Source organism: Liolophura sinensis, chromosome 12 (assembly GCF_032854445.1).
Source record: "Liolophura sinensis isolate JHLJ2023 chromosome 12, CUHK_Ljap_v2, whole genome shotgun sequence".
Lineage (NCBI taxonomy): Eukaryota > Metazoa > Mollusca > Polyplacophora > Chitonida > Chitonidae > Liolophura > Liolophura sinensis.
Window position 1 is genome coordinate 11,058,691 of NC_088306.1, and position 24,447 is coordinate 11,083,137.

Here is a 24,447-nt window from a genome sequence, read left to right on the forward strand (position 1 = left end):
TGTCTGTATGTGAACAAGTTTACGAAAAGCGTTTGTGGACGGGTTCTTGTTTCCAGCTGCTAACCGTGGATCATCGTCCTGGAATTTTTAAAGGCTTCCTCACCACTGGGAGATACAATTGCCGAGTATTACCATATATGTGTCCGTGTAGTGGAAACTTTTCGTATTTTACTCTGAGAAAGTAAAAACACAAGTGAACACCTCGGTCGTCAGTTCCGCCTGCCCCTGATGCAGGCGTGAATTTGTGAAGTAAATGTTAATGCAAATATTATCCAGAACCAAACGAGCCGAACACAGATGTCGCCCCTATCCGAGCCATCTGGATCTTGTATGATTATTGTCACGGTTTACGATCGTTAAATACCTAACAAAGAATGCAGTGATTTTAATTGCAATAAGACGTTACTTAGGCGTAAAACCAGGCAAATTACGGGAAAAGTTATCCACGAATTCAGATGAAATTTGTTCGACAGGTTGGCTTTGAGCTAAGGACCAATTCGTGACAATTTAATCTTGACCCGGATCAGCATCCATGACTTTTTTAAAGGACACTTTACCAATTCCAGATAGAACACAAATCCATGTTTGTCTTTTACTTTGTAGTAGTAACTAACACAGTGTACTCTCTTTGTAAAAACTCATCACTATTTTTCTACATTCATCTGTGGCGGCGATGTGTGTTCTAGGGCCATCTTGTACACGTATTTGTACTTTATTTATTTGTTTGATTGGTGTTTAAATTGGTACTTACATTATAACAGTGTAACACTATAACTATAACTATGCAGGTTGATGGTTAAGAGCCCTAGTATGGCTGAAAGAAAACTACTCCGACGACAAACAGACCATTCGAGTGTATGGATTCTACGCAATGCCGAAAAACACCTAGTTTTTAGATAGGGGTGCAGTTACTTTACAACAACAACATCACAACAAATAGCCCTTCCTTATGATGCGATTTGCAGCACCAACTTATAGCATTCAACTTGTAGTGTTGGAAAAAAATTCGCATGTAAGATGGGCGCACGCGACTTTTCTCGGATATCGCGTTTTCCTGGTTCAGTTACGTTGCTAAGGTCTGTCGTTTCTGTTAGCACGTTTGTTCGTGATGAGTTGTTTACTGTAATTACGTGATGTGTAATTTCATAGTATATCTTTATAAAGATTATAAGCACTAAATTGCTCAATTTCAGTGAGCGGTACACTATTCGGATTTTCCTGGTACACACGCATAGTTGTGGACTGTAAAAATCTGAAATCCACCGAGACGAAGTGTTCGAAGAGTTACGGGGAGAAACTGCTGCTAATGTGTCGACGGTAAACATTTACCGCATCTTCACACGCTCATTAAAACTTCCCTAGAGTAAATCCATGTCAACCGAGTGGTCCCCATAATCAACTAACCCATTCTGAATCTTGCAGGACCAAAAACCGCATAAATTCACAAAATAAAAACATTTATTACCCATGAAAATATAATCGGGATAAATAACACTGATAAGTGTATAAAACCACACAATTTTCCCTCCTCCCACGACTCCCCCCACCCCCCACCACCGCCTCCGCCCTTCTACGGCCACGCTGTTTTGTTCATCGTCTGGCGAAGGTTGTAGTATCCTCCATGTTGTAGTACTCCTTTCTCCTTGTCGGAATACATGTCACACGGACACAGTTAAATGCCTGAGTGCATGCGACAAGAAGTGTTAATATTAGTATAAAGAAAAACGACCAGAAGAAGCAATCTTTTCCAACGCAAAACAAGTTTGAAGAGCCCAGATTGTCAATGTTAATATCGTAAAAATATCCAATTAACAGCTGTATAATTTGCTGTATGGCGGCAAGAGCGGCGTAAAACAACGCAGTTAAGACTCCAACCTTGGACCGTCCAAAATGGACAACAAATAGAGACACGTAAATAGTCATGCCGGTTCCTTGACCGACGCCAACACATAGGATGATCAGATACACGGAGTAGGCGTTGAACCAAACCATGCCTGTTAACATAGCTGCTGAGAAAGTCAAGTAACCCACGAATAATAAAACGAATCCGCAAAGCTCGGAAGAGAAACGATCAAAGACGAAACCAAAGCTTAAACGTGTCAGGAATATCACAACAGATATCAAATACACGCTGACAAGAGAATGTCTCATGTTCACGGAGACCGCTATTGCAGTGATGTTGTTAAGGCAGGCGAATGAACATGCATAGAAAACCACAGAAGGCCAAAACGTCGTGTGGAAAAAACTGGAACGTAGCAAATCGTTGAGGGTCACTTCTGGATCTTCCTGGGTACAAGAGCCAGGATCTTTAAGCAGCCCATTTCGTTCTTCCTCTTTTCCATTCAGGCACACATCGTCATCAGCTTGCTGTTTGTTCTCGGTGAGTCTCCAGTAAAGAAGTAAATAACAAACGCTGAAGGCAATGGCACTGGCCAAGGCCAGGGTGAGAAAAAATCCAGGCAAATTATTGGAGAAGAACAGATCAATGATTCCAGCGAAAACAATCTTTCCAAAACTGCTAGCACCAACCAGTAGGCCAATGATCTTCCCAGTATGTGTTTTTGGATATAGCTCAACATTTAGACGGAATATGACAATGCACGCCATGCAGTTAGCCGTCGCTGCAAGAAAGGAATATTTCATTATTCAAACAATACTGCGTATAGACGGGGACAATGCTTGGAATGAAGGCTACCTTCGAAAATAAAAGTTCACAGTTTGCAAACGATTTCAAAACAGTACAAGTACAAATCAATAGCTGTCCAGGAAATTTCAGACGGACGACGTTAAGAACAGAGCTATCGACAGAAGTCGACAATGCGGTTCAAATAGATAGCTGCTCTCAATCGGCATTGTTTGACTGCCTCGGTCGTTTGATGGAGCCACTGCTTCGAAGTCGGGGGACCTGGGATCAAAGTCGGGCCAGGTTATAACAAAAAGACTTTTTACTACCTTCCTGGCGCTCATCAGGAAGGGATTAGGTCCAGTGTCAGTATAAGGTGACTGAGTGGTACCTTCGGCATGATACTTCAGTGACGCCAGCACTTAAGCGGCATGGACTCACCCTGCCATGAGAAGACACCGTATATGTACACACATCCAATGACTCCTCGTTGTCATATGACTAAAAATTATTAAGCACGACGTAAAACCCCAAAAGTACATCCATACATACATGCATACATACATACATATATTCAGACCGGTTTCTTCGGTATCAATGTAAAGAGAGATTATCATGCCTGGTGTCTTCGGAATGTCGTTTCAGTTGGGCAGCACTATAAATGTATCGGCATTATGGTTGGCCTGCTGCAAGAAGAGACTGTGGTCGCATGAAGAAAATGATGTTGAAAGCAAAGTTCATTTTGATTGACTCTTTTTTACCCTATATATAGGCATATTACATACCACGCTTTGTAGCATTTGATAGATCCTGTGTGTTGTTTGAAGAGGTTATTCCATCAAATGTCTTCACTCTAGGTCTTTTTCAAGTTTTAGAATGAGTATAATTCTATTTTATAAATAAATATGATTCTCTGGAGCTCTGCTTCATAACTGTGTCGAATTCCACTTAAATCGGATCTAGGTGCTATCGACAACTGATGTAGTACACGTACCATGGTACGCTATTTGGATACTGAATATATTCATTCGCCTAGAACATTCCATGCGTCTTTCCAACATCACTGAAAACTGTTGACTGCTTCTCTTTAAATGAACCCGTCTTAACTTCGTACTTTATTAGTTATTTGGTGGTCTGTGTCGAACGTTGTTTTGGGAATTCACCCAAAACGTTCATTTTGATTGAAACCTGGCATACTAATGTCCGTGACGACTACATACTGAAGAACTTTTGACTTCTATGATGGTATGGGGTCACTTTAATACGTGGAGAAAACTGGAATGTTCAGAGTTAACCACTGACCCATGACACTTTACCGAACAACAAGGGAAGAGGAATCGCACAGTGAACAGGTCTTTATTAAAATCGGCCTTTCAGTTGGAGACGTCGTTCAGATATGACGCCTAAAAATTGCAATCAACGTTAAATCATTTGTAAATTAAAGAATGAACTAACACATGGGTTATTTCTGAAAGAATACTACTATACTTACATAAGGACAGCTGAGTCAGGTAAATCAGAAGTGGTCTGTAGTGGGTGAAAGTGTTATGGATGGCTAAGAGGGAAAATATCAGACTGGACACCGGCATCCCGATCCAGGTGAGGAGAAAGGTGGCCTTATACCCGAGGGTGGCGGTCAGAAGTGCCTCCAGAAAACACAAGCCACTCCCTATGGATCCCATGGATGCTGCAATTTCAACTGGAACAAAAACATGTTCATTTGTTGATAAATTGTAAAAACTTAGCTGCGACTATAAAGAAGGCGGTCGGTTAGTAACATTTTAAGCATTGTGTATTTTAATATAGGTAATTCACTTAACGAGGTCCTGCGTGCAAGTCAACAGGAAATCATATACCAGATTGTTGCAGGTATAGCGAATTTTTTTATGGCACCACATAGAATTGGAATATTCCAAAACTTCAAAATGTTAAATATCAGTGTAACGTTTTTGTAATTTTTGACTGGTGTTTTGCTGTAAACTCGCTGCTACGCCAGCTTTTTCAATTTATCGATAGATAAACTGACCTTTTGTGGCTGTTTAAATCCATACCATGTAGTGGTGGCCAGTTTTATGAATGCAGGAAACTGCAAAGCCCGGAATAAACCAGTGGCCACTGGTATCGTTCTGGTTAACTCTTCCTCGTGCAATGATGCTGGTGAAAGGCAACTGGATACACTGCCACACAAGAGAGTGATCGAGTGCTTGGGGTTTAACGTCGAACACAAGAGAGAACTGTCCAGAGGACTATTCTCTGCAAAATATATTTAATGTATTCGAGAGTTGCTTACAGTCGTAGTGTTTCGACTTTAAGCATTTCATTTTGTCCCACGAAGCACACTACACTAGTGGCGACATAGTACATGAAACTATGTATACAGATATGCGCACCATGGCCCAGTTGTTCGAAAGTTAGCGAAAACTGGTATTAAGTCAATTTAATAATTATGATTTTTAGACAAATTCAGCAACAAAGTCTAAAGAATAACAGCAGCAAACTTAGTTCATATTTAATATACTGCTATGCAATTATTTTTGGGCTAAGCGGAAAATTGAGGACTTGGTTTAAAGTTAAATATGGTATTAAGTCTTCAACCAGTTTTGAACAACTGGGACCATATTGGAGGACATCAAGTGGACGTCACACACGTCTACGACCGTTCATTATCAGCAAGGCTCCACACACAATAAGAGAGGTACATGTAGTCTACAAATTTTCTCTGCAAGAAAGGAATCGAACCCACACCTGTTTTTTCATTTGATGTTTTATGCGAAAACGTCCGGGAGTATTTAGAGAAAATATTTTATATTTATATATATGGAGGAAGGAAACCGGGCAGAGCCCAGGGAAACCCACGAACAGGATGCTTGCAGCCCTTCCCACCTACGGCCAGAGACATCCGGGATTAAACGGCTTGCAGATTAGCGTGGCGTGTTACGTACATACCTTGAACCTGTGTCAGGTTGAACGTCTCTTTCAAAGGAATGGCATACACGTTAAATGCCATATCTATGCCATTGATGGCCGATGATAAAATGCTGAATGTCAGGCAAAGAAAGGTCAGCACTTGTGCCCGGGAAGGCATCTTTCACCGCCGTAGGTGCCCTCAATATATCTCTAAAACTCACTGAAACTTACGTCACCCTGACCTTCTACACTCTTTCACAGAGTTTGACTCATCTAATCGAGAGAATCGTACGGACTGGTAACCGGTGGGTAGATAATATACACGTACAATGAAAGCTTCTTTTTCTTCAAAGTTTCACCTGCTTGTCGGGTTTTCGCGTCCAGCTTTCAGAATAACATCATTAACTCAATGTTATGATAAGTTGAACGGCGTTGTCAAGAACAGTTGTATTCCATTGTCAATGAACTGATTCTAACAGGTTCTATTCATTAACTTAATACATGAACATTAACTTAATATATGATATGAACATCATTATACTTATGATGGCGCCAGCAGTATGTATTTTGTCCACTGAAATTGTGTTAGTTAATTACAAGCAATTAGAAATTCAATCAGTCCGACAAAAATAATACTGGTGTAACAAGAGTAAATATTGTGACAATCAGGACGTATAACTAGGCAAATTTAAATTCAGGTGTGCATATCTAAATATCACATAGGTCAACAAAGGAGTATAGCTTTAAGCAACAATCAAATAAATCAGAAAATACAGGTTTTATTGACGTACATCTACGCTTGTTTTAAAGACACTTGCAAAAAAATCAGTTGGACCTTCACGTCATTTAATTGACGTAAGATGTTCCTTTAACAGGTTAATATGATGACGTCACACTAAAGACATTATGACATTACTGTATTATATACCATTGTAACATTGTTTCGCTGCAAGCCTTTTTTGACGTAACATTGTATTAAGGCCCTGTGTTTCATATTGGCACCACAAGATACGCGGTAGGGCTTTTCGCTGAAACATCTCTAAGGCTGGTTAAGTGTAAGCACGAACCTGGTGTTCAATGAACAGTCTTCGTAGAACTGAAATAGTTCGCCTGTGAACTATACTGGAAGTCCTTCCGTCATAATGCTGACCGCAGTCGTATAAGTAATATATTCTGAGGTACGATATAATACACCAATCAACTAATTAAATAAATATATGCCACATCTGAGGCATGAATAATACTATAGATATATTTATGATTCTCAGGGGGCCTCCGTGGCTCAGTTGGTTAGCGCGCTAGCGCAGCGTAATGACCCAGGATTCTCTCACCAATGCGGTTGCTATGAGTTCAAGTTCAAGTCCATTCCGTATGTGGGAAGGTCTTCCAGCAACCTGCGGATGGTCGTAGGTTTCCCCCGGGCTCTGCCCGGTGTTACGGTATTGAAAACGGCAACAGAAAACAGACTCAGTGACTCAATATTACAATGTAAACGATGCTTTATATATATATAAAATGAGACGTACAGTCTTACAGACAGTTCAACAACAACAACAAAAAAAACATACACATCAGTATTACCGGTCTTTAAAAGTTTCCAGTTCACCTTTGCATCCCAAGGAATGTATTCCACCATCTTTAGCTGCATCATTAAACAAGCAAGAAATACTTGGATCACTGTGTTGTTCAGCAATCAACTCAGTCCTACAAAAAGTGGCTGATCACCACTAACAAAATTAGTATCTACTTCCTGCTGGCTGTCTAATTTGGAAGAATCTCCATCCAACATGTTGTTGAGAAAAGTCTCACTCAAATCAACAGTACTACCCTGGTCTGTACTGACTTTTCTAGACATAGCTCTTGTAACAACACAGGACGGATATAAACCCGCTATCTCGCTTTCAACTGGCTCTGTGACTGAATTCAGAGAAGGCTTATCAACCATTAAGGTATCAACAGTAACTTTATCATGTGCCAAGTCATTTCCCAACAACAAATGAATACCCTCAAAAGGTAATGAAGGCTTAATGCCTACCCTGACAGGTCCAGATATCAAATCTGATGACAAATAAATATCATGAAGGGGAACACTGACAAAGTCACTAGACTCTACACCTCTAATAAGGGCACGAACCCCAGAGTATGACTCTTCAGAAAAGGGCAGAGTATTCATCAACAACAGAGACTGAGATGCCCCAGTATCCCTTAATATCTTTATAGGGGTAGCACAAGACATATCGCTTCTAAGCGACACTGAACCAGAATTGATAAACGGAGCGAAGCTATCCATAGAGCATTAGGGAATCTTATCCAATCCCATATCAGCTAACTCAGATCTGCTTTTAACTGCTGATGTATCTTCCGGCAATGTTTTGTGCATTGCAACACAAAGACCTGTGGGCTTAGACTCATTCTGAGCTTCCCGTATCCTTTTCAACTTGTAACATTCACTCATCACGTGACCTACCCGCTTGCAAAAATTACAAGTGACCCTATTTCGAGGACTTTCCAATCTGAACTACGTGAACCATGAGCTGTAGAACCATTGGGGCCTGGTGTAGAGCTACCTCTACCTGTTGCATGTGACTGGGTATTTCTACGTATAAATGAATTAAATGGCTTACCCGTGTATGTAACCTTGTGTGTCAAGGAATAATCATCAGCTAAACTGGCTGCCTCTTCAAGTGTACTCGCCTTCTGCTCATCAATGAACACCTTTACATCATTATGAATACAACGCTTGAACTCTTCTACCAGCACAAGCTGAAGCAAACTTTCAAAATCCTTGCCTATTTTCTTGGCTATACACCAGCGATCAAACAACTGCTCCTTAGCTCGACCAAACTCAACGTATGTCTGATCTCTACCTTTTTCACAGTTACGAAATTTCTGGCGGTAAGCTTCAGGCACCAATTCATAACCCTTCAAAATTACCTCTTTCACATAGTCATAATTGGAAGCATTCTCTACACTTAACTGAGTGTAAATTTCCCTGGCCTTTCCAATTAGCACACTCTGTAATAACATAGTCCAGAACTCTTTAGGCCACTTCAAGCTATTTGCAATTTTCTCAAAATGCAGAAAATACTTATCCACCTCTTTTTCCTGAAAGGATGGAACTAACCGAATGTATTTGGTCACATCAAATCCTGTACCCTGTCTAAAGGAAGGACCCGGTTTCTCATCTCTCTCTATCTCTAACTTTTTCATTTGGAACTCCAATTCTCTTTCCCTCTCTCTTTCCTGCCTCTCTCTCCCCTCTCTCTGCACTTCCCTCTCTCTTTCCTCTCTCTGCACTTGCACTTCCCTCTCTCTTTCCTCTCTCTGCATTTTCAACTTTTCTAACTCTATCTCATGTTCCCTCTCTTTCTCTCTCTCCTCTTTCTCCAATCTCAACTTTAACTCAAACTGCTTAAACTTAAGCTCGGCATCAGACTGACCCTCGAACTCATAATCAGATAATGCAGAACTATCAAACTTCCTTATCTCCACTAAATGTTTCAACAAAGTATGCTGCATATCTCTTTTCCTCCATGAAGACTTTATGGACAAACCTAAAAATGTCCCTAACTTAACCAAGTCTTCCTTCTTTAAACTCTCAAAAACATCCTGATCGGGCGCATTAACAAACTGTTTAGGATCAAAATCTCCCATTGTAAATATTTAGCCACTGAATCATTCACCGTTAAAATTAAGCAATCGCTTCTCACTTGTGTTTAACTTCAAATCTCCGGTGCAAAACAAAAAGGAAACAATCAGTTCCCGGACAAGCCCCCAATTTCTGTTACGGTATTGAAAACGGCAACAGAAAACAGACTCAGTGACTCAATATTACAATGTAAACAATGCTTTATATATATATAAAATGAGACATACAGTTTTACAGACAGTTCAACAACAACAACAAAAAAAACATACACATCAGTATTACCGGTCTTTAAAAGTTTCCAGTTCACCTTTGCATCCCAAGGAATGTATTCCAGGAAATCCAACGTAAAGACCATGGGATAAACACACAATTCACAAATTGTCCTAGACAGGTACTTCGCCAGGTTAGCGAACACGAACACAGTACACAGGTTACACAGAACTGGAACAGTCAAGCCTTTGAATGACGTCACACCCGCAGAGCACAACACAGGGCAAATACAGGCATGGAGGTATAATCCACTTCAGATCAGTCACGGCTCCCGCAGAAGCTCACAAACGAGCCGTTCAGAGACGTATAGTAATGTCACCTTGTGGCAGAACGAACGTACTTTGCCAAAACTGAAAACTTCAGTTTAGAGTCCTTGACGACCTTGTCGGTCAGGTGAGGTCAGCGTGTTAAACAAATTACACAGTCCACACTGTATAATCATAATAAAGATCCGAACACCAATAAACGTGGCTTCCGCAGAAATTCACATAAACCAGACATCAGTACTACTGTGGTACACAAACGGTGCCGGCATAAAAATCTGTCCTCCCAAATGAAACTGGCATCACCAGCTCATATAAACATAATGGACTCTATACGAGAGCGTCGCACACTCTCCTGGCTCCCAGTGGATGCAGCAAAAATACCTCCCCTCTGCACAGAAAACACGGCTTATATACGGTCCAGGTGGATTCAACTATTCTTAGACACAGAATTAACAGCCAATGAACAGCCAGTTAAATAAACAGAGCCTTGAACAAGATGCTTTCGGCCAGGTCCGCGCTGTACATATATAACAGGGCCTGTTATGCTTTCACAAAGGTCCGCAGACTAACAGCACATGAAGACGTTAAATAGTCATACATAACACCGGTTTCCAACCACCATAATGCTGGCCGCCGTCGTATAAGTGAAATATTCTTGAGTACGGCGTAAAACACCAATCAAATAAATAAATAAAATGATTCTCAATTTTAACCGCATTGACAAAGAAACACGCAGGGGCTGTGTGACCGAGACAGTTAGCACGCCAGTGCAGCGCAATTACCCAGGAGGCTCCCACCGAAAAGTTCAAGTCCAGCTCATGCTGATTTCCTCTCCGGGCCATACGTGGGAAGTTCTGTCAGCAACCTGTGGATGGTCTTGGGTTTCCCCCGGGTTTTGCTCAGTTTCCTCCCACCATAATGTTGGCCGCCGTCATATAAGTGAAATATTCTTCAGTACGGCGTAAAACATTTATCAAATAAACAAATCAAATAAATGAAAGACGCCAATGGTCTTTTCCCTTGCTGCCATGGTGACAGCAGGAAGTCATCTATTTTTACCTTATATACCAAAACACAACAAAACAAATAATTTCAGTATTAATTTGTAATGACTATTTTTCAAAACACTAGAATGTAGATATTACAGACTTTGTTTTTGTTTGTTGCTTTGTTTGTTTTTGTTTTTTTTTTGTTGTTGTTGTTATTGTTGTTGCTGTTGTTGTTGTTTGTTTGGGGGGGGGGGTTGTTGTTTTTTTTTCAAACAGCCAGCATAACTTCAAACATATCCAAACAATTCTGTGGAGCGATTCATGGACGGCTGTAAAAGTTTACAGCGTTACTATATATGTGTGAAGAGTAGACAAGTGTAAACCACCCACACAGGTTACAGTGATACCAATCCCATCAACTCTAAAGAGACCAGGTTTTATTTATAGCTCGGAAACATTGTTTCGGTCGTCTCATGCGAAAGACTGTACAATGGGAACATTTTCGCGTGCAGTATCTCGATTATTGCTCTCACGATTGATACCTGCAGGTGATTCATTGTTGATCAATTATGCTAATTTCCATGATTGCCGGTTAAGGTGGTGAGTATTTGGCTGGATTGTTCACCACCGCAGGGACGATGGCGCCCAGTTTGGTGGACGAGCTGTTCGTCTGCGCCGCCAACACGGGAGCCGGCGTTCCCACACGCGCTTCTAAAGCCTGGCGCGCGTCCACCTGCGCTGACGCTAAAGGTGACGTCACCTGAGTCGTCATGGCAGCGGGGATGGAGCCCCGCCTATCAATCTGTCGAGGAACTTCTTTTTCTTCAGCCTGTTTTGACAGCATAACAGCGATGTTGGTTATGGACGCTTCCACCCTGCTGATGGCCGTTCTGCAGGCGCTAAGGTCTGCCACGAATGTGTTTTTTGTGGCCGCTATATCTTTTCGACATTGCTCTATTTCTCTGGCTCTCATCTCCAGTGCATTTGTCAACTCACGACGGATCCTTAACAAGTCATGCTTTAAATTATCATCTGCGGAAAGAAGAACAAAAATTACCCACTTGTGGTTACTACAACGAATGGGCATTTCAAAAATGCACCAAAGTAATCCATCACAAAAGACAAGAAGCGTATAAACGGTTAAAATAAAGACGGCACCAGAAGTTCAAATTGTGTATTAAGACGTCATTACATTAAATTAAATTAATTTTAATTAAAGAACAACATGCATATTCAGCTAAAAACTGTATATAAAATGCTTTTTTTTCACAGTTCTTAAACAGAATTAAATGCATTTAAAATTTTATTTATCTGATTGGTGTTTTAGGCCGTACTAAAGAATATTTCACTTATACGAAGGCGGCCAGCATTATGGTGAGAGGAAACCGGGCAGAGCCCGGGGAAAATCCATGACCATCCGCAGGCTGCTCGGGGACCTTCCCATATACGATCAGATTGGAAGTCAGCATGAAAATGCATTTAAATGTTCAAATTAAAAGGGGGTTGTATGGACCATATTTACAGGTTTCAAAAAGATAAATACGATCACTTTAGATTTTGAATATGGTAAATTATATCCAATAAAGTTTTTAAAAAAATAGTAAATCTATTTTAGACACTCTTTTCGATCAGTGGTGCGTTTGTTGACACCAATTTCTTATCTGAAATTTGCATATTCTTTAAAGTGTTAAAATGTTATGGATGGATCCTGAAGGATATTTTCAGTTGTGCCAAAGGCTGTATTAATTAATGGTAATTAAAACTCACCTTCATTATTGTCGTCTTTACTCGTGCTCGCATCGTTGATGAACCGTCTTACAATACGGGATATTACGATCTGTAACGATAAACAACAAAAGTAGAAAATCAACAACCATTTTTTGGTCATTTTATTTGTTTGTTTGATTAGTGTGATGCAAAGGTGATAAGATACAAGGGTGGGAAAGCCTGGTTGCCATAAGCCGCATGAACCTGACAAACCTCTTGAAGTTTCCCTGTTAGCCAAGAACAGCTCAAATTATTGCCTTTCAGTAATATCAGACTCGTACCTCTACTACATTTAGTGTTAAAATTACTATAAAATCGGTATAATGAAATGCTTATATAAACCCGCATTATAAATCTTGGGAACGATTATGGGCGGCCAGGCTGATATTTTATGGATGCTAATTATTACAGCTTTTCTAAAATAATGACAAAACTTCGACTGGTATTGGACTGATAACGTTTTGCCAGATATCTCCCATATAATCTATGTAATCATAAATATACTTTACCTTATACTTTGTCTGAGTTTTAATCTCAAATTTTTGATTGGTTCCGTTTACAGCTACCAGCGTTCCGTTTTGAGGACTCACTCCTGTGGCCTCAGTACTTCCGTCTGAAGATGTTTCTATCTGAAAGACGACAAATCCGTCAAGGTGTCAAAGTAACTCAATCTAAGCGTCGAAGCAATACAATGGTATAATAATACTGAGTTAATAATCGAAAAATTAATTTCCAAAACAAGACACAACACAAACCACCAATGATTTAAGAATGTATATACAATGTAAAGTAACACATTGGCATGGATTGGTGTAAAGAGAAGAATAGTTGTGTGTTTTCAACGATGCCGGCCCAATAGCTCAGATGGTAGAGAGTCCGCGAGGGCGGTAGATCCAGGGTCAATCCTGGGTTGGGTCACACCTAAGACTTTAAAAGAGGAAGCTGCAACGTCCTCACTTGGCGTTCAGCATTAATGAGATACTGCAACGACTCGTATCAGCATAACGGTTCGCGCGTGACCGCTTTTTGCCCTGGCTAAATCGTCTCAGTGAAGCAGCACCAGATAAAAGAACGGTGGAGACCCGCCCTGTGACAAGGATGGACGTATCATGCACTCTACCATATCATGCCGAAGACGCAAGGAATTACCGTGCATATCAGTGCGTGAAAATAGCGGCTACTTTCTTTATCTATACTCAACTTGGCTCAACGGCAATGTAGCTTGGATCATTGATGTGAAGGAAATCAGATCTGCCTCATTCAGTGCCGCTCGCTTGACGACGACCACATTTGTCCAATGTCCAATTCACAAAGAGTTTGTCGGCGTCTGACACATCACATTTTCGTCTAATACCCGCATGTCCTTTGGTATTTACTTTCTATTCTTATATTCTTACCTCGTCTTTATCGAGATCCTGTGTTTTGTTTTTCTTTCGTTTGCAGCAGCCACATATAAATTTGAAAGCATAAAACACGGTTTTGGGAGTCGGTATGAGGTTAAGCGGAACTGGAAGTGTTGCCCCGGGAAACATGTAGTCGAAGAATAGCTGTGTGCGCGAGAACTTCCATTCAACATCTGCGTCGTCCTAAGAAAAAAAAATGGCATTTTGTTTTTTCAGTGAAATAGGGTTCATTTATGCAAAATTCGAAAAGGGCAAAGTATACATAAACAACGGATTGCAACATCATCCCCACCCTAGCATTTGCCTTATGTCTCTATTACGAAATAAAACTTGTCTGCAACGAGTATTTACTGCAGTAAGTTTATAAATGTACATATGATAAACAAGAATCCTACGAAAGATCTGTATATTTGAACTGGAATGCTTTCAGAAGGAAACATATATACGGTATGAGACACGAGAATGTTCTAGCTCAGTATGTCACGTGTCCAGGGACAGATTTTCTCCGTCGTGAAGGGCATTTAGCGAGGACGTACCTGTATCTGACTAAACGAGAGACTCATCATGGCAATCAGCAGATTCAGGAGAACGATGACACAGCACACCATGAACACGCCATACAGGATGTAGCCGATGGTTTCCGTGAAGGGAATTTCCCTGTATGACGTCAGATCCGGAGCGTCACTCTCCCCCATCCCAAATAAGGACCAAAAGCAGTAATTGAAGGTTGAGCCGATGCTGAAAATTTATAATCATACATTGTTATAAACTTTCTGAAAAACTTGTTATAAACTGAGTTTTCCCCAAATACATGTAGGACAAATGGCTGTAAAGGGGATATGTTTAGACCGGAACTTGCTCACATACTTTGTTTTCACTGACCGGGATACCGTGAATTATTTTTTTCAGACCGGTGTATTTTATTGTAGGCTTTGTTCTTTGATTCAGTTAAATATGTTTTTCTCTGACCTGGGTACAAGGCCATAAACTTTGTTGTTTATTTTTATTGGTTTGCCACTATACAATTGTACAAGCCCGAAGTCAGAACAACAAATAACATCCTACAGTGTTCAGTACGACGCCCGTTTTTTTTTTTTTTTTTCGTGATTTCATTACTTACTTTCCGAAGTAGGCTTCTGCAGTAGACGCGTCGTGAGCAGAGAGTTCCACAGATTGACGGCTGGCGATTCCATAGAACCAGTAAAGGTTAGCCAGGCCCACCATAAAGGCAACGAGGACGAGGCCAAACAGGCCCATGAAGCGAAGGATGTCCTGATAAAACACAGAGAACCATAGGAACATTATGAGTGCATTTCCGCAAGAAACCAGCAGCGTTAAGGCAGGAGATTTATGAACATTTTTGGCCAAGGACTGTGGTTTTCTGAGCACCTGTTAGATTTCCGTCAGCCAAAACCCTGCCGTTGCATGAATAAATGAAATATTTTTGAGTACCATATCAAACCACAAACAAATAAATAAAATATTTTTAGATGACAGTTTCAATAATTTGGTCTCCGCAAGATTAAAATCAATATATTTTCGAGCTATTGTTAACAAATATGAAACAGGATTTTTCATATTAAAGCTTGAAACAGTGAGACACGAGACTACTTCACTTTTACACATGCAATAAATAAAATTGATAGCTATCACTCATCAAATCAAATTTAGAATGTCAACAACTCGAAGACCAATTCAAGACCAAGACCAGCTATCAAATTCCAGAAAGATGGTATAATTTTTTCGAACATCATTCATTTTAATACTGGTTTTCAAAAGCGTTCCGATATTCGAAAAGGCACTATGGTAGTTTGGGCTAGTGAGCCAGAGTGAGTCTTTTACGAGCACAACGCTCGCAGTTGGTCTCATCTGGTAGCAGACGGTCGATTACACTGTGCAGGGTTCGTAAATGCTTTGGGTAGGGGCAAAAACTCAGGGATCACTTGATCGCTAGTCTAAACTCACCCGCTTTAGTGGTGTTTTCATAAGCAGCAAAGACAATTGTATTAATTGTCATGCAGTGCTGGACTTAATATCACCAGATCTGTGGCGAAAGGCTAAAGTTTTCCACGTTTCGGCCCCATGACATATGGCATAGTGACTACTGACCGTAACACGTACCTTCATCATATAACCGAACGATATCTGCAACGTTCCTAGAGCCTCAAAGGCCGGTAGTAAGGAAGCGAACCTGGTGAAGTCAAGAACATTGGCAATGGCAAACAGGCCCTCGGCACAGATCACAGGGTCGTAATTTGACCAATAATACCTATCTGGGAAAAGAAAACGAAATATTATGTGATTAAATGGGCCAATACGGCTGAGGTACATCAAATTAACTTGTAACTCGTCTGGCATGAAGACAGAAAAGTCGCTTTAGATAAGCAATATCCGATCACTTGACACGCGTTTCTTGTTTTGCGGAGCATCACGTGACATCGTTAATTGACCGTGTAATTGAAACCAAGAATCAGTCTAGATGATGTGCGATAGCCCAAATGCTAGTATTTTATGAACCAAATATGTCAATGGTTTAATGTTAATTTTGACAAAGGCAATTGGAGATTGCGAGGCACCTCTTGACCCTATGGCCAATAAATCATTGGATGGTGTCGTGGTAATTAAAGTCCTCTGGATGATAGCACTAAATAGACCCACATGGACATCATCCTTTGAAGAAAAGAATTGTTAAATCGTTCACTATTTGAACAATAACTGCAGTGAATTTTCAGATGTTTTACTAACTTTTGAAGGCTTTTAACGCAAAACAAACAGGTAATATATATGAAGTGCATAATATTTATTTACGCTATTTGGAATAGGCCCTGGGTAAGGTACAGTACACTCCTAAAGTTTGCTTACGGGCCAGGAGTCAAATACTAATTCGTAGCATTTAGAACCAGCTATACAATTAACCCAGATTTAAATCCCAAATAACGACACAATTATTCCAACAAACTCTAAATAACATGTTTTTTATTTCCATCGGTTCAGGTTATACGCACGTGTAACTGTATCTTACCTGGATTGAGCCATTTGTAATAATACTCCGCCATCGAGTCTCCCAAATCCAGTAGTTCTATAGGCGTTAATGTCATGTTGTATACATCACTGTGCTGGTACTCCCGGAAATATTCCGTGGAAATCTGCACCTGAAAGAGACAAATGAAAAGATTTGTTCAAACGGCTTCTGGCGACATGTCATCATCGCTGCAGTTTTTCTTCTTTATTTTACTTTACTACTTTTGCTTATAAGGCAGATTTGGTATTAATTTCAAAACAAAGACATTTGATTCACCAAAGGAATTTATATTTTCACTCTTAAAATTGTTTAAACTTTCTTGACAAATTTGAAAATTAGCATTCATGTTCAAATCCATGTCCTGGAACGTCAACTTCAACTCCACCGCGTAGACTGGAACTGTGGTTGAAACATTAGCTACTCTTCTGCACAGATGTTGACAATTTCCTTCACACTGGTTTGAATAGGCTTTTGGATTTCAGAAATCTATTAAATTACAGGTTTGATTACCGATCAAGAAATAGCCAAACTGTAATAATTCAAAAACAAAGCAACGAAATAATGCAAATGGACTGGAAATTTGGTGTGTGGAATTGAAAAAGGTCACATGAACAAGTGGTGTGCTTTATTCTGGAAGGTACTGTTGCATTATCTATTCCACGTATATAATAACACTTCAGCATCGGTAAACTTATTACATTTCAGAAAAGTAACCTTAATAACCTTAAAATCATTGTAACCCATATTATTACTGGTGACTGAGAATAAAAAAAGGTCAATCAGTCAACTCACCATGCTGACTGCATAAAAACGGAAACCAAAAGACACAAGATATGTTGTAAGCATGATGGCGTCCACCCAGTTGAGTATTGCGGAGAAATGCTCTCTCCAGCCGTCTCGGTATAGCTCTTTCACTTCTTGCCACAGCAGACCTGCAGGAGATAAATTCGTTCATCAGTTGGGTGCATTTTCTCGATTACTGGAGAAGCGGGTCCATGCCGGATCGCCCATTAGTACCACGGTACAAGGATTCCCATCAATTCATCATCGAATAAACAGAAATAAACAACAGAGCAAATGTATATGTATGTATGATTGGGGTTTTACGTCGTTAAAGTGTCATGACGAAGACACCGGACATGACACCCTTCCCATTCACATTATAATGTCACCGAGCCTACCAGTCCTATTTCCTTGTTCTAAACTCTCAGTGCTGAGTGCCAAGCGAGGTAGCAAGAAGTACAGCCGGAAGTATGACCCGTCTTTTAACTATTAGGTCAAAGTAGCGGCCACAGGGTAAATAGGATAGAGAACTTTGGTCCGGAAAAATTTAATTTCGGCAAGAAATATTTTCCTTGACTAATGGGGAAGGCCTACATTTTACCGCGCAATCTTGTCTCGGGTCCAAGCTGGATTGATCATCCAACAAAAGAATGAGAAACACGTTGGTAATTTGCCAACGATACAACACCAAAAAGGCAGGAATTGGCAACAGACTACACAGCGCAGGCAAGCAATGTTCGTTATTCCGTTGAATTAATTACCATTAATAAGCCGTAGTCTGCTAATCATTGATCCAAATCATTGCTCTCTTAAAACTTAACTGTTACCTTTAGCATTGTAAAGATCACGAGGCGTGACTGCACTTATAAGAGTAAGATGTATCTGACTAGTTTTTATTAAGTGTTAATGTTTCAACACTCTTCAAATGTGTTCAGATTCTAACTCTTTTAAATCCGCTTCGGGAGCGGTAGATCCAGGGTCAATCCTGGGTTCGCGTCACACCTAAGACTTTGAAAGAGGCAGCTGTAACTTCCTCGCTTGGCGTTCAGCATGAAAGGGATAGTGTCACTACTGGTTGACCAGCATCAGTATAATGACTCGGGCTGTGTGGCTTACTTGCCTTCGGTAAGGCGTCAAAGGTGAGCGTCAAAGAGCGATGAAAATCCATTCTGCAACAAGGAGGCACATTACATGCACTCTAAGGATTCCCTCGCCGTCATATGACTGAAAACTTGTTAGGTACGACGTTAAACCCCAAGCACCCACTCACTCACTCTAACTGTATTAAAATTGTTAACTTTTTTAAAACTCTCTTTCAAGTGTTGGTTTAAGATGTTAATTAACCAACTTTTAATGGAGCTGGAATGTGAGCACTTTGGGGAGTGTTAAAACATTTACACTTTACGAAAATGGTGAGATAACTCTAATGTAAGTGCAGTCACACCTCGTAATCTTTGCATTGCTAAATGTAACACTTTAGTTTTAAAAGTGAGGTATTTCACTTTGCTGTTGCTGCCAAAGTGGCGATTTAGTTCAATGACTAGTTGAATTAATGAGTATTTGTTGATATGATTGAATGACAGATTAAATCAACTCGTTGATGGACGTGTTCATTGATTCGTAGACGCGCATATCAGTCACGTAAGGAACTTTCGTAATTACAAGAAAAAATATTCAAATTATGAGGGTTTTCTTGAATTCTTTGTGTCACTAACACTTACACTAACCAGCGTCCCTAGTAGTTTGTGACCAAGTTATAATCAATCAAAGTAAACAAAATCATTCTGAGATCTAAGAATATGGGCTGTTACATACCTAGCACCCAGACGAATATCAGATAGTGGACAGTGGTAGCTTGGCCGCTGCGAAGAAGGTAAGAACCATTTGCGTTCGTCCGGAAGTAAGACTGTGTTACGTTCATGTCCCAGCTGGCATTATTTTCTGACCGGTAAGGCAAAGCCACGATGGTCGTCCATAGGAGCTGTCCCAGTAACATCAGGTAGAAGTACACATGCGCGATGAACTTGGCGCACGGGGATCTCATGAATTTGATGTGCTACGGAGAGAAAATAAAAACAAAAACAAAAGTGTATTGATTAATTTATTTGTGATAGAAATGAAGATAATTAATCGAGAAAAGTTTCATATAAAGGAAAGGAACAGAGCAAACTTTGGAATGAGAACAAATCAAACAGAGGTAATGCTGAAGTGAAAACAGACTTGAGCAAGTTGATTTACCAGAAACTCATTCATAAGAATAAGCAATTAATAACTGAATACGATGAAAGCAAAAACTCAAAGCTATGAGGGAGTTGTCATTGGGAGATAAATCTGCTTTTCTAAGCTAATTAGGCCTAAATCACGTTAATCAAATTCAGCTTGCTGCGGTATTTGGAAAGAAATTAAAGCAGACTAAGTTATTCGGTCGAAAGTTTTGGAACTTATAGACCAAAACTTTTTTGACGAAGTGACGGTTATCTGGAAGAAACCACAGTGACAATGAGGGGATAGGTGGTAGTGCCTAAAATATAGCATGCAGAAGTACTGTATATTGGGTACAGCCGAGAGAGGTACGGCTTTAATCATTCGATCACAGAAGCGGTCTAGATCAGCTGTAATTGTAATGTTGCTTAACAAAAACAAAATGGCTTCTTTATAAGCGTCTTCTGGGTGCATGTAACGACATGTCTAAATCCACGAGAACGCAAACTACATAGGTTACACAAAGGACAGGCCTCTGCGAATATATACAAAGGTTACCGTTACCATAAACACATAGACTCTAGAGAGCCTATAAAGCACGGATTTAGCTTTAATAAGATCGTACGCGTATACTAAATTTCGAGCCTATACGTTTAACACTGGCCGTCTTGATACCGCCTCGCTTGGGGCACAGCGCAAGGATCAGTTTAATACGCTAGGTGGGGCGCCGTATTTAGCATAGCCGTCCAGTGAGGCAAGTGCTTTACATACTTCCCCGTTAAGACTCACATTTAGCCATATATGTGAAATATAGAAATATATTGAGTACGGAAGCGAAAACTTAATATTATTAATTCATTTCATCACTGTATAACGCCATAACTGATCTTAACATGACCTTATATACTGACGAAAAAAGTTAATTACTTGTGTCCACAAAATCAGTAAATAATGAGCGTTTCTGACATTCACATGAAATGCCAAATGCTGCATAGTGCTGTATATAAATATATATATTATGTAAAGCACGGCTTATACGAGAGCTAAAGATCCAACTCAACTTAACGGTTGCGTCGGGCCTTAAGCGCTCATGTATACGAAATAACAACGTGACTCAACTGAAGTTCTACTCTAGTCGATATACGTGTAGGCCGGTCAATCGTAAAGTCTTACGGCTATCAGCGACTCAGACCAACTGCATACGACCAGTTAAGCTGCGTTGAGTAGCGTCTTAAGCTCTCTTGTATGCAGAGATTTAGACTCAAATTTGTCTTGAACTCTTACCTTAAACTTTGGTGCACAGATGTAAGCGGCGGCTAAGAATGGGTAGCAGAGGACAAACAAGATCACGATGGCAGCCCGCTTGAGAAAGGGCCCCCGGCCCAGGATGGGAAAGTCTTCATACCAGAGTTTCTTCAGTCTCATCTGACAGCTAGGATGGGCAACGAACTGGTGGGGATAATATGGAATAGTAAAATTAACAGGCTGATTTTGCACATGTGTAGGAGATATTCTATATGATCAATAACACCGAGACAAGCGAGGAAGAAAACGATGTATGGACAAGTTTTATGGAGCATTAAACTGACTCCTTTTGCATACATGTCACTCAAAAAACAAGAGGATACATAGTATAAATGAATAAATGTTAATACTCAACAAAACTGAGATATCCAATGAAGGACACGATGTACCGACAGTCATGACTTAAACAGTCGAATATATAGAACGTGGCTGACAATTCTGGATGAAGACTTCACAAGATAATCAAACAGAATAGTACACCAATCCATGCAAAGCGCCTGCCAGATATTTGTGTGTTTTAAGGATCAGACGAAGTAATCTATTTATACAGTAATATTTAATAGATAAAAACTCATAAATCACGACTGTGGCCTTCAGCATGGGAACCGGATGTCCTAAAGCCATATTCAAAGACCTTTATCATTCACTGAAGTAATAAAAGTTCCAAATATAACTGTACTTTGAACCAGAATTCAAATTTAGTTTTCCATGGTCTTTCTGCAGAACTTGCCTTTACTTTTTTTCCCTTCCAGAACTTCACTGCAAGGGAACACTCATAGCTTACCCTTTTCTCCTGTAGTTTCACCGCCAGTTTCACTCTCCCTAGTGGAGCGTATTTGTCCTGGTCTTTGGAGCCGACTTTGTCCAAGATGGTGTCCAGTTCATTGTCACCGATCACTTTGTTCAGGAGTTTGACGCTGAACACACTCAGAGCCTTCGCCAGATCACAGTACTCGCTCTGCAAAACATGGGATAAAATATCACAAGAGGAATAGCTTTACAATGACACTGCAATGAGAGAAAACTTTGAGTAAACTGACTCAAAAATTCGAGTTATACAACTGAGCTAATTCAACTCAGAAAACTGAGTAATATGAATAGATCAGCTCCCAGGAGCCTTTCTGGACTCGACTGATCTGAGTTGATTTAACTTAATTGTATAACTCACATTTTTGTCTCAAATTTTTTTTCAGCGTTTTTTTTTTTTTTTTTTTTTTAGTAGTTGGAAATATATCTTATTGTATATATTAAGTTGGGAGTTGGGATCTCCGTTGGTATGTACATGTAGGTATGTATATTTGTCATTTTTTTTTCAACAACTGTTCATTTCATCTGTTTTACACTAACCGGGTATATGCCAGAGGAAACAAGGAGGTACAGTGATGAATATTCAATAATGTGTGCATCCCATGTGCAAATTAGAGAATGATGACGTCACAAAGCTTCTCTGTTATTCTTCACTAAATATCTTCTAATAAAATGTAGGCTGCTTTCACGCTTGCTTAAAGTATGTGTTTTTTCCTGGCGCCGGTGTGCTTGCTGCATCACTGTATGATCTCCTATGGTATATTGTATGATTTACTGATTGTGATGTTTCAACGAAATATGAATATTCTTTGTTTCCCTACCTAAATGATTGGTGTATAGCTTTACTCTTACGACGGCGTTAAGGTTATGATAAATCTGGTTATAGATTTTTTTTAGGAATTCACAAAGAATTTAAAGCAACATCCTCAACCAGGTAACAGGCACATGTAAACCTCCTAGCTGATTTAATGCCGTGCGGACGAGCAATTGGGAAATGGATTCGTGAAGTATTTTGGCAGCGTTGAAGAAAACATGAGAAAAAGCATCATGATTATTACTTTAAAAGCTGAAAAGAAAATATCAACCAAACGACTCACTTTAAAATGTTCCTCTGTTTCTGCTAACTTAAGGAACGTTTTCCTCAGCATGAAAGCGTCCAGAATTGGGTCGTCACTTGAGAGACTCAAATAACACTCACTCGCCAAACCTCTGTAAGCGTTCAAACGTTCGTGAGCGAACCGGAAGTAGTCAGCTTTGCTCTTCTTTGCGCATGTCACGCATGGGCAAGACAACGGATGAGGTTTACAAATAGTGTGCCCTTCCACCAACAGGTGGCGCACCACCTCATACAAATTTTGTTCGGCCGCCAGCACGAGCGGTGTGGTGTTGGTGGGAAACTTTGAGTTGCTGGGCAAAACATCGAAAGAAGAGCTGTCCGCGAGTTTGCGATTTTGAGCGTCAATGTCGATATATCTGGGATGTTTTAACATGGCCATAGCGAGATTCTCACTGGAGAGACTGATAGCGAACAAAAGGCAGTCCTCGATGTTTCTTTTCTCACAGTAAGGTAACAGCAACTTTGTCGCCTGAAACAGACCACAACAGGCATTTTACACAGATTTTAAACTTTACCACAATAAATAGGTTAACAACACTCTAAATATATCTAAATAATCTATCTAATCTATCTAAATCTTTATATATCTAAAAATCTGGGAATTTTCGGTATACACCATGTGTCTTCTTGGCATTTATTGTAATATCACTAGAGTAACAAAAATAATCAGAATAACACCTTTTAAGGACTTAAACCAAGGCATTTTCAATTCTTGAAAATTGGTGAAATAAAGCACAAACATTAAGTTTAAGTATGATCATGCGCCATTTGTTGGAGTTTAATACCACAGTACCAGGCCTATCATTGGAAATAAAACCAGCACAAATTAAAGCAGCATTAGTTTGTGAAATTTAACGTATTAAAACTTCTGTCCTCTCGGTGGACACTGATTGTAATATCACTAAAGCAGCCCTCATCCGAAAAAAAACTCTACAGGGTTACACATCAATACGTTAACCGAATGCAATAACTATACCACTAACAAGAAGACTTCGTCGAGGACATTGTTCGTGTTGCTTTACATTTTATACCCACAGACTTATCGTATACATAATAACATTTATTAAGTTGTTTAGTTTCGCATGGAGCTTTGCAGAGATTTAGTTACTGACCTCTATATCCTCATTTTCCACGGCCAGCTGTAGTGGAGTTCTACCCAGCAAATCCACACAATCGAAGTTAATTTCCTCCTTTTTCGCCAGCATTTTGGCAATGGCGGGAATATCACTGGTCGAGCAGGCCAGTAACAGTTTCTCCTCCACTTCATTTTTAGGCCCCTGGAAATTTATAAACACATCCATAATGCGTCTAGAGGTAAATATAGTTGTCCTTAATTC

The 24,447-nt window shown here is 40.0% G+C and overlaps 1 protein-coding gene across 1 annotated transcript; it reads right to left on the reverse strand.

Moving 5' to 3' along the window:
- Window positions 1–11,296: 11,296 nt before the first annotated feature.
- LOC135479687 (short transient receptor potential channel 7-like) lies at window positions 11,297–24,411 on the reverse strand. The gene is made up of 14 exons (XM_064759590.1): window positions 24,223–24,411; window positions 23,091–23,579; window positions 21,971–22,144; window positions 21,166–21,330; window positions 19,495–19,735; window positions 17,689–17,828; window positions 16,897–17,026; window positions 15,996–16,147; window positions 14,995–15,146; window positions 14,411–14,612; window positions 13,869–14,057; window positions 12,981–13,100; window positions 12,472–12,541; window positions 11,297–11,736 (listed from the first exon to the last, which is right to left on the reverse strand). Exons 1-14 carry the CDS (start codon window positions 24,409–24,411, stop codon window positions 11,297–11,299), a joined length of 2,853 nt encoding a protein of 950 aa, XP_064615660.1.
- Between the last annotated feature and the right edge of the window lie 36 nt (window positions 24,412–24,447).

Coding starts and splice junctions, on each gene's coding strand:
- LOC135479687 (XM_064759590.1), bottom strand. CDS start 24,411: ATGGATGTGTTTATAAATTTCCAGGGGCCTAAAAATGAAGTGGAGGAG. Junction 17,027..17,688: donor GTTTTTATGCAGTCAGCATG/GTGAGTTGACTG, acceptor TGTCTCTTTCAG/GTGCAGATTTCCACGGAATA. Junction 13,101..13,868: donor AGGATCTCGATAAAGACGAG/GTAAGAATATAA, acceptor GTCGTCTTTCAG/ATAGAAACATCTTCAGACGG.